Source organism: Triturus cristatus, chromosome 6, assembly GCF_964204655.1.
Source record: "Triturus cristatus chromosome 6, aTriCri1.1, whole genome shotgun sequence".
Lineage (NCBI taxonomy): Eukaryota > Metazoa > Chordata > Amphibia > Caudata > Salamandridae > Triturus > Triturus cristatus.
In genome coordinates this window covers 16,001,271-16,012,157 of record NC_140589.1, presented here as the reverse complement: position 1 = coordinate 16,012,157, position 10,887 = coordinate 16,001,271, and the positions used below count along the sequence as shown (strand labels likewise).

Below are 10,887 nucleotides of genomic sequence, written 5' to 3'. Positions count from 1 at the left end.
TATGTCCTATATGACAGTTTTTAATTGAACGCTTCCACAATTAGACCATTTCATTTTGGCTGTGTTGATTGACCAGCACCGTCACGTTGGGGTTAGAGCCAGAGTGGTGGTCTGTGCCCCTTGACTAAGTGCGAAACAATCTTTCTAGTTTATCAGTGCCTGCATGCATGTAGCGCTTACACGGTCGAGCTCGCTAGAGATGTCGTCATCCGGTTAGCACATGTCTACTTGAATACATGCTTTATGTGTCATTCTGTACCGCATAATCTGTGAGGGCTGGATCATTAACCACTGTCTAATATGGAGTATTTGCACAGAGGGCAATTGATCAGACAACCTATTCTATCCCAACTTTGTCTGTAGAATTCGATTGGATGAGCGATTATTTCCACACTGTGCCAACTCAAGGCCGATCTAGACTGCCCGTTAGGTGAGTCATGGTCATCCAATCTTGCTTCCATATTTTGGTGGCTTGTGGAACACATGTATTTTAATAGAGGAATACTTTTGATATGTGCTTCATTTGCATTTTCAGGTTGCCATTGTGTAGCTTTAATCCTGATGAAGACCCGCATGACGATCTAGGATCGCTTTTATAGGGTTGAAACGTCGACATTACTGAGGCCCAGTCCAAGACCTTGTTTCATAACGAATTTAAGTCATCTTTGGAAACATTGTCATTGTTTATCCTTATACTGGCCTGTTTTACTATGTACATATATTTCTAATCACTGTGTATATATCACGCACTAATTGTGTCACATATGTCACTATGTCACTTTTTCACGAATTCACTTTAATGCTTACACTCTTGGCAGCCTTCCTTTGCTAAAAAGAAGTATATGGGTGTGAATATAAATGATGCAATTTATATATAAAGAATATCTTATCACCTGACATATCTGACTCCACGCAAGTTTATGCGTTTTTGTTTGCTTTTCATGTGTTCTGTCTTAATATAATTTACTTTTTGTCAATCTATATATTTAGTTTTCTGTTAAAAGTTTTTGTAAAGCAAAGTAATTGTGTGGTCTTACCCGACAGAACCACTGTGTTTCTCAACGAGAGCGGTCGTGAGCATACGCGACCACTCGCAATGAGAAACCTGACCCCACCCGCGTTGAGAAATCTCGCCGGGAGGTTGCTTTTCCATGTTGGCGCTCACCAACTTGATGTTGGCGATCAAAAACAAGGAAAAATGTCACCGGGAGGCTGACTTTCCTCGCTCTCGGTCGCCAGCTTGACTATGACGAACACGAGCGAGGTATAAAAGTCCACTCCGCTACGCGGGGCGGAGATTCCGGAAATCCCTGAGCTCCGCGTAACGTGGAGTGCGGAAAACTCCGCAAACTCCACGAGCGGAGGGAAGTTCACCGCCCAGGCTTAGTAACCATGCAAAAAGAGGCGCTTTCCTACACTCACTCTATGATTGAGGTCTTGTGTCACTGAGTGTGAGTGACGGCTGCTCTCCCTCCCTGTGACTAAACTCTTGTGTCACTGAGTGTGAGTGACGGCTGCTCTCCCTCCCTGTGACTAAATTCGTGTGTCACTGAGTGTGAGTGATGGCTGCTCTCCCTCCCTGTGACTAAATTCTTGTGTCACTGAGTGTGAGTGACGGCTGCTCTCATTACGTGTGGTTGAGGTCTCATGTCCCTGGTTGTTAATGATGACTGTTCTCACTCCATGTGACTGAGTTCTCATGTCACTGGGTGTGACTGACTGCTGATCTCACTTTGTGTAGCTGAGGTCTGATGCCACTGGGTTCGAGTGACGGCTGGTCTAAGTTCATGTGACTGAAAGTCTCATGTCACTGAGTGTGAGTGAAAGCTGTTCTCCCTCAGTGTGGCTGAGGTCTCATGTCACTGGGTGTGAGTGACGATATTTCTTACTCCTTGTGACTGAGGTCTGATGTCACTGAGTGTGAGTGATTGGGGTCTTACTCCTCGTGAAAGAGTTCTCATGCCACTGAGTGTGAGTGACGGCTGTTCTCACTCCATGTGACTGAGGTCTCATGTCACTGGGTGTGAGTAACAGTATGTCTCACTTCGTGTGACTGAGGTCTCATGTCACTGAGTGTGAGTGACGGTCGGTCTCACTCCGTGTGACTGAGGTCTCATATCACTGAGTGTGAGTGACGGTCGGTCTCACTCCGTGTGACTGAGGTCTCATATCACTATGTGTGAGTGACGGTCGGTCTCACTCCGTGTGACTGAGGTCTCATGTCACTGAGTGTGAGTGACGGTCGGTCTCACTCCGTGTGACTGAGGTCTCATGTCACTGAGTGTGAGTGACGGTTGGTCTCACTCCGTGTGACTGAGGTCTCATGTCACTGAGTGTGAGTGACGGTTGGTCTCACTCCGTGTGACTGAGGTCTCATGTCACTGAGTGTGAGTGACGGTCGGTCTCACTCCGTGTGACTGAGGTCTCATGTCACTGAGTGTGAGTGACGGTTGGTCTCATGTCACTGGGTGTTAATGACAGGTGCTGCTCTCACTCCGTGTGACCTTGGTCCTTTTCTTCCCACCCCAGACGTGTTGCCGCCCCGAGAGGACAGTGTCTGTTCCCGGGTAGCCGAGAGGCTCCTTCCTCACCTCCATGAGATGCAGCGCCCCTGACCCCCCTCGCCTCCCCCCCCCCCGCCCCCCCCCCGCCCTCTCCCTGCCTCCTCCGGGGGGCGCTATTCATCTCGCTGTAAGTCACTGGCCGCCTCCGCTGATCAATAGACGCTTTCTTGATGCACGCAGCGGTGCGGTCCAGCTGCCCGTCTGCGGGGGACTGCAGGGCCCCCCTCACTGCCCCCCCTCTCACCGCCCCCTCCACCCAGCAACGTGCTCTCCCGCAGCATCCCTGCGCCTCCTAGCAACCAGCGCCAGCATCCTGCATTCTCGCCGCCTCGTAGCATCCTCACTGCCCTCCGGCGCCTGCATCCTCACTGCTCTTCGGCGCCTGGATCCTCACTGCCCTCCGGTGCCTGCATCCCCTTTGCCCTCAGACGACTGCATCCTCACTGCCCTCCGGCGCCTGGATCCTCACTGCCCTCCGGCGCCTGGATCCTCACTGCCCTCCGGTGCCTGCATCCTCACTGCCCTCCGGCGCCTGCATCCTCACTGCCCTCAGACGACTGCATCCTCACTGCCCTCCGGCGCCTGCATCCTCACTGCCCTCCGGCGCCTGCATCCTCACTGCTCTTCGGCGCCTGGATCCTCACTGCCCTCCGGTGCCTGCATCCCCTTTGCCCTCAGACGACTGCATCCTCACTGCCCTCCGGCGCCTGGATCCTCACTGCCCTCCGGCGCCTGGATCCTCACTGCCCTCAGACGACTGCATCCTCACTGCTCTTCGGCGCCTGGATCCTCACTGCCCTCCGGTGCCTGCATCCCCTTTGCCCTCAGACGACTGCATCCTCACTGCCCTCCGGCGCCTGGATCCTCACTGCCCTCCGGCGCCTGGATCCTCACTGCCCTCAGACGACTGCATCCTCACTGCTCTTCGGCGCCTGGATCCTCACTGCCCTCCGGTGCCTGCATCCCCTTTGCCCTCAGACGACTGCATCCTCACTGCCCTCCGGTGTCTGTACCCTCTCCTCCTCACTGCCCTCCGGCGCCTGCATCCTCACTGCCCTCCGGTGCCTGGTTCCTCACTGCCCTCCGGCGCCTGGATCCTCACTGCCCTCCGGGACCTGGATCCCCACTGCCCTCAGACGACTGCATCCCCACTGCCCTCCGGGACCTGGATCCCCACTGCCCTCCGGGACCTGGATCCCCACTGCCCTCAGACGACTGCATCCCCACTGCCCTCCGGTGTCTGTACCCTCTCCTCCTCACTGCCCTCCGGGGCCTGGATCCCCACTGCCCTCAGACGACTGCATCCTCACTGCCCTCCGGTGTCTGTACCCTCTCCTCCTCACTGCCCTCCGGCGCCTGCATCCTCACTGCCCTCCGGCGCCTGGATCCTCACTGCCCTCCGGGACCTGGATCCCCACTGCCCTCAGACGACTGCATCCCCACTGCCCTCCGGTGCCTGCATCCCCACTGCCCTCCGGGACCTGGATCCCCACTGCCCTCAGACGACTGCATCCCCACTGCCCTCCGGTGTCTGTACCCTCTCCTCCTCACTGCCCTCCGGGGCCTGGATCCCCACTGCCCTCAGACGACTGCATCCTCACTGCCCGCCAGTGCCTGCATCCTCACTGCCCTCCGGTGCCTGCATCCCCACTGCCCTCAGACGACTGCATCCTCACTGCCCTCCGGTGTCTGTACCCTCTCCTCCTCACTGCCCTCCGGTGTCTGCATCCTCACTGCCCTCCGGTGCCTGTATCCCCACTGCCCTCAGACGCCTGCATCCCCACTGCCCTCAGACGACTGCATCCTCACTGCCCTCCGGTGCCTGTACCCTCTCCTCCTCACTGCTCTCCGGCACCTGCATCCTCACTGCCCTCCGGTGCCTGGTTCCTCACTGCCCTCCGGCGCCTGTATCCTCACTGCCCTCCGGCGCCTGCATCCTCACTGCCCTCCGGCGCCTTTAACCTCTCATCCTCACTGCCCTCTGGTGCCTGCATCCCCACTGCCCTCCGGTGCCTGCATCCCCACTGCCCTCAGGCGACTGCATCCTCACTGCCCGCCAGTGCCTGCATCCCCTCTGCCCTCCGCCTGCATCCTCACTGCCCTCCGGTGCCTGCATCCTCACTGCCCTCCGGCGCCTGCATCCCCTTTGCCCTCAGACGACTGCATCCTCACTGCCCTCCGGTGCCTGTGCCCTCTCCTCCCCACTGCCCTCAGACGACTGCATCCTCACTGCCCGCCAGTGCCTGCATCCCCTCTGCCCTCCGGCGCCTGCATCCTCACTGCCCTCCGGTGCCTGCATCCCCTTTTCCCTCAGACGACTGCATCCTCACTGCCCTCCGGTGCCTGTACCCTCTCCTCCTCACTGCCCTCTGGTGCCTGCATCCTCACTGCCCTCCGGTGCCTGTACCCTCTCCTCCTCACTGTCCTCCGGCGCCTGCATCCTCACTGCCCTCCGGCGCCTGCATCCTCACTGCCCTCCGGCGCCTTTACCCTCTCATCCTCACTGCCCACTTGTGCCTGCATCCCCACTGCCCTCCGGTGCCTGCATCCCCACTGCCCTCAGACGACTGCATCCTCACTGCCCGCCAGTGCCTGCATCCCCTCTGCCCTCCGCCTGCATCCTCACTGCTCTTCGTTGCCTGTACCCTCGTCCCCTCACTGCCCTCCGGTGCCAGTAGCCTCTCCTCCTCACTGCCCTCCGGTGCCAGTACCTTCTCCTCCTCACTGCCCTCCGGTAACAGTACCCTCTCATCCTCATCGTCCTACGGTGCCCGTACTCTCTCCCCCTCACTGCCCTCCGGTGCCTGCATCCTCACTGCCCTCCGGAGTCTATATCCTCACTGCCCTCCGGTGTGTGTATCCTCTCTTCCCTCCGGTGCCAGTACCCTCTCATCCTCATCGTCCTACTGTGCCTGTACTCTCTCCACCTCACTGCCCTCCGGTGCTAGCCAGTACCCTCTCATCCTCACTACCTGCCGGTGTCTGTATCCTCACTGCCCTCCGGTGCTTGTGCCCTCTCCTTCACACTGCCCTTCGGTGTCCGTACTCTCTCCTCCTCACTGCCCTCCGGTGCCAGTACCCTCTCCTCCTCACTGTCCTCCGGTGCCAGTACTACCTCTTCTTAGTCAGACCCTGGTGCCAGGACGAGGGCCGGGGTAGGGGAGGGGCTCAGAGTGTCAGTCTCCCCCCCCCACCCACTGGTACCCAGACGAGAGGGAGTGCTGGAGAGAGAAGAGGTGCCCGCGCCGTGCCAGCTGCCGCCTGCCACCTCTGGAGGGGTGAACGGATCACCAGTGGATCTGGGATATATCAACCGATCGACTGATGACCTGAAGTACTGATACTTCATCGATATGACCTGAAGCCCTGATACTTTATCGATTTATGAACTAAAGAGATTCTTTATAGGTTTATGACGAGTTATAAACTGATCATCAATCCATTGATTCGCTGATGGCGACTGATCGCTCTATCGATCTCTGACAGGTGATGCAGGAGCGCGCGCCCCAGACTGGCACTGACCCTCCAGGCTGCCCCGCTGGGGTCTCCCGTGGCAGAGATGGAGCGGGCACTGGGCGCAGTAGCGGGGTGGGCACCCCAAGACCAGGAAGCCATCGCGGAGCAATCCATGGAAACTGCAGCGAAGGACTGTGCCAGCTGCCCCTAACCCCGGGCTGGCAGTGAGGCGCGCGGTGGGCACCCGTCACGGAGAGAGACGTGCCCCACCGGAGAACCCCCGGGCCCCCGTCCACCCGCCCTTCTCCTACCACCTGCCCCACCGGAGAACCCCCGGGTGCCCCCTCCACCCGCCCTTCTCCTACCAGCGGCCCCACTGGGGAACCCCCGGGGCCCCGTCCACCCGCCCGTCTCCTACCCAAGGGCATCTAGTGACTGGACCGGCCACTGAGGATCCGCGTGGGCGCCATAAAGGACGCACTTTTTTTCTGGAGAGGAACAGCTACCCGCACCAGCCCCGCCGGTACCAACCCTGGAGCAGGGACGGATCTGCGTAAAGTCGGGGTGAAGGCGAGGACACCCCACTCTAAGTGGTGCCAGGAGCGCGTGTAACAAAGAGTGCCAGGGGCTGCCAAGGAAACCTTCCGCCCTACCCCACTGGACACGGGGTGCACCGCCCACAGACACCCATGGGACCCACCGACAGCCCAGGTGATGCCCGCAGGTGCGTCCAGCTCACGCGCAGTGACCAGGCAGGAGCGCAGGACAGCGCAGCGACCAGGCAGGGAGCGCAATGACCAGGCAGGGAGCGCAGGACAGCGCAGTGACCAGGCAGGGAGCGCAGTGACCAGGCAGGGAGCGCAGGACAGAGCAGTGACCAGGCAGGGAGCGCAGGACAGCGCAGTGACCAGACAGGGAGCGCAGGACAGCGCAGGGATCAGGCAGGGAGCGCAGGACAGAGCAGTGATTAGGCAGGAGCGCAGGACAGAGCAGTGACCAGGCAGGGAGCGCAGGACAGCGCAGTGACCAGGCAGGAGCGCAGGACAGCCTAATGACCAGGCAAGGAAGGCAGGACAGGGACCAGGCATGGGGCTCAGGACAGCGCAGTGACCAGCCAAGGAGCACAGGACAGAGACCATGTAGGGAGAGGGTAGGACTCCACTGTGACCAGGCAGGGAGCGCAGGTCAGAGACCAGGCAGGAGCGGCCAGGACAGCGCAGTGACCAGGCAGGGAGCAGGTAGGACTGCACTGTGACCAGGCAGGAGCAGGCAGGACAGCACTGTGACCAGGCAGGGAGTGGGGAAGACTGCACTGTGACCAGGCAGGGAGCGCAGGACTGTACTGTGACCAGGCAGGAGCACAAGACTGCAATGAGACCAGGCAGGAGCGGCCAGGACTGCACTGTGACCAGGCAGGGAGCGCAGGACAGAGCAGTGACCAGGCACGGAGCGCAGGACAGCGCAGTGACCATGCAGGGAGCGGGTAGGACTGCACTGTGACCAGGCAGGGAGCGCAGGACAGCGACCAGGCAGGAGCGGCCAGGACAGCGCAGTGACCAGGCAGGGAGCAGGTAGGACTGCACTGTGACCAGGCAGGAGCAGGCAGGACAGCACTGTGACCAGGCAGGGAGTGGGGAAGACTGCACTGTGACCAGGCAGGGAGCGCAGGGCAGCGCAGTGACCATGCAGGGAGCGGGTAGGACTGCACTGTGACCAGGCAGGGAGCGCAGGACAGCGACCAGGCAGGAGCGGCCAGGACAGCGCAGGGACCAGGCAGGGAGCAGGTAGGACTGCACTGTGACCAGGCAGGAGCAGGCAGGACAGCACTGTGACCAGGCAGGGAGTGGGGAAGACTGCACTGTGACCAGGCAGGGAGCGCAGGACTGTACTGTGACCAGGCAGGAGCAGCCAGGACTGCACTGTGACTAGGCAGGAACACAAGACAGCGCAGTGGAGAGGTGTGGCTCACTGGTTAGAGGCGGCCGACCCGTAAGCAGAGAATCGGCCAGGGACCAGGGTTCAATTCCCGACGCGGCAGGGTCATGGACCAGGGTCAAAACGGACTCGATAATTCTCGCCTCGGTACCTACTCTAACCAGGAACACACTCGGCAACTCTGGGCATTAAGCTTGCCTCATCTCTACAACGGCCCCCCACAGACGCCGGGGATGCCTGGTTTCACCTTGGAGATACCCAGCAAGGGACCATCTCACAGGGAAAACCAGGACGGGTTCCCCAGCGGTCTTCAGCGCCAGGATACTCCATGGAGTCACAGTGCGCTTTACAAGTACACCCATATTTATATATATTTACAGTGAAAAGGCAGGGAGCGGGTAGGACTGCACTGTGACCAGGCAGGGAGCGCAGGGCAGCACAGTGACCAGGCAGGAGCACAAGACTGCAATGAGACCAGGCAGGAGCGGCCAGGACTGCACTGTGACCAGGCAGGGAGCGCAGGACAGAGCAGTGACCAGGCAGGGAGCGCAGGACAGAGCAGTGACTAGGCAGGAGCGCAGGACAGAGCAGTGACCAGGCAGGGAGCGCAGGACAGCGCAGTGACCAGGCAGGAGCGCAGGACAGAGCAGTGACCAGGCAGGGAGCGCAGGACAGCGCAGTGACCAGGCAGCAGCGCAGGACAGCCTAATGACCAGGCAAGGAAGGCAGGACAGGGACCAGGCATGGAGCTCAGGACAGCGCAGTGACCAGGCAAGGAGCACAGGACGGAGACCATGTAGGGAGAGGGTAGGACTGCGCTGTGACCAGGCAGGGAGCGCAGGTCAGCGCAGTGACCAGGCAGGAGCGCAGGACAGCCTAATGACCAGGCAAGGAAGGCAGGACAGGGACCAGGCAGGGAGCGCAGGACAGTGCAGTGACCATGCAGGGAGCGGGTAGGACTGCACTGTGACCAGGCAGGGAGCGCAGGACAGCGCAGTGACCAGGCAGGAGCGGCCAGGACTGCACTGTGACCAGGCAGGAGCGTGTAGTACTAGACAGTGACCGGGCAGGAACGCAGGACAGCGCAGTGACCAGGCAGGAAGCGCAGGCAAGAGACCAGGCAGGAGTGTGTTTGACTGCACTGTGACCAGGCAGGCGCGCAGAGGACTGGGCAGTGATCAGGCAGGAAGCGGGTACGACTGCGCAGCTACGGCTAGTACCCAGGCGCTGAGCACTGCTTCACTGCGCACTGACTCTACTCTCGGCACTCACTGCCTGCGATAGTTCCGTTGATACCCTGCAGTTGCGACCCTCCCTAGCCTCGGCCTCCGCTGCGCAGTGATTAGACAGAGGCGCTTAGTACTGGGCAGCGAGCGGCTAGAAGCCCAACCTTAGGCACTGCTTTACTGCACACAGTCTGCACTGTACCCATCCGCGGAGTACCGCGCACTGCCTGCACTGTACCCACCCGCTAAGCCCTGCTGCCCTGCGCACTGTCTGTACTGTACCGATGCAGAAACCCTGCTGCCCTGCGCACTGTCTGCACTGTACCCATCCGCAGAGCCCTGCTGCCCTGTGCACTGCCTGCACTGTACCCATCCGCTGAGCCCTGCTGCCCTGCGCACTGCCTGCGCTGAACCCATCCGCTGAGCCCTGCTGCACTGCCCACTGTCTGCACTGTACCCATCTGCTAAGCCCTGCTGCACTGCGCACTGTCTGTCCTGTACCCACATGCTGAGCCCTGCTGCCCTGCGCACTGTCTGCACTGTACCCATCCGCTGAGCCCTGCGCACTGTCTGCACTGTACCCATCTGCGCAGTACTGCGCACTGCACGCTGCCTGCACTGTACCCATCCGCTGAGCCCTGCTGCACTGCGCACTGCCTGCACTGTACCCATCTGCTAAGCCCTGCTGCACTGCGCACTGTCTGCACTGTACCCATCCGCTGAGCCCTGCTGTACTGCGCACTGTCTGCACTGTACCCGTCCGCTGAGCCCTGCTGCCCTGTGCACAGTCTGGACTGTACCCATCCGCGGAGTACTGCGCACTGTGCACTGTCTGCACAGTACCCATCCGTGGAGTACTGCACACAGCCTGCACTGAACCCATCCGCTGAGCCCTGATGCACTGCCCACTGTCTGCACTGTACCCAACTGCTGAGCCCTGCTGCCCTGCACACTGCCTGCACTGTACCCATCCGCTGAGCCCTGCTGCACTGCACACTGTCTGCACTGTACCCATCAGCGGAGTACTGCGCACTGCCTGCACTGTACCCATCCGCTGAGCCCTGCTGCCCTGCGCACTGCCTGCACTGTACCCATCCGCTGAGCCCTGCTGCCCTGCGCACTGTCTGCACTGTACCCATCCGCGGAGTACTGTGCACTGTCTGCACTGTACCCATCTGCTGAGCCCTGCGCATTGCCTGCACTGTACCCATCCGCTGAGCCCTGCTGCCCTGCGCACTGCCTGCACTGTACCCATCCGCTGAGCCCTGCTACATTGCGCACTGCCTGCACTGTACCCATCCACTGAGCCCTGCTGCCCTGCGCACTGCCTGCACTGTACCCATCCGCTGAGCCCTGCTGCACTGCACACTGTCTGCACTGTACCTATCCGCGGAGTACTGCGCACTGCCTGCACTGTACCCATCCGCTGAGCCCTGCTGCACTGCGCACTGCCTGCACTGTAGCTATCCGCTGAGCCCTGCTGCACTGCGCACTCCCTGCACTGTACCTATCCGCTGAGCCCTGCTGCACTGCGCACTGCCTGCACTGTACCCATCCGCTGAGCCCAGCCTCACCGCGCACTGCCTGCACTGTACCTATCCACTGAGCCCTGCTGCCCTGTGCACTGCCTGCACTGTTCCCATCCGCTGAGCCCTGCTGCCCTGCGCACTGCCTGCACAGCACCCATCCGCGGAGCCCTGCTGCAC

General features: G+C 60.4%; 1 protein-coding gene across 2 annotated transcripts in view; it reads left to right on the top strand.

The window, feature by feature from the left end:
* Window positions 1-6,600: 6,600 nt before the first annotated feature.
* LOC146813649 (transmembrane protein 121-like) overlaps window positions 6,601-10,887 on the top strand; it is a 215,375-nt gene continuing 211,088 nt past the window's right edge. The window contains exon 1 of one of the 2 annotated variants that reach the window (XM_085610137.1): window positions 6,601-6,731. In XM_085610137.1, the coding sequence (XP_085466263.1) occupies window positions 6,710-6,731 (22 nt within the window). In that variant the 5' untranslated portion in view covers window positions 6,601-6,709. Of the gene's footprint in view, window positions 6,745-10,887 lie in introns of both variants that reach the window. The other variant, XM_085610138.1, reaches the window with a different exon arrangement.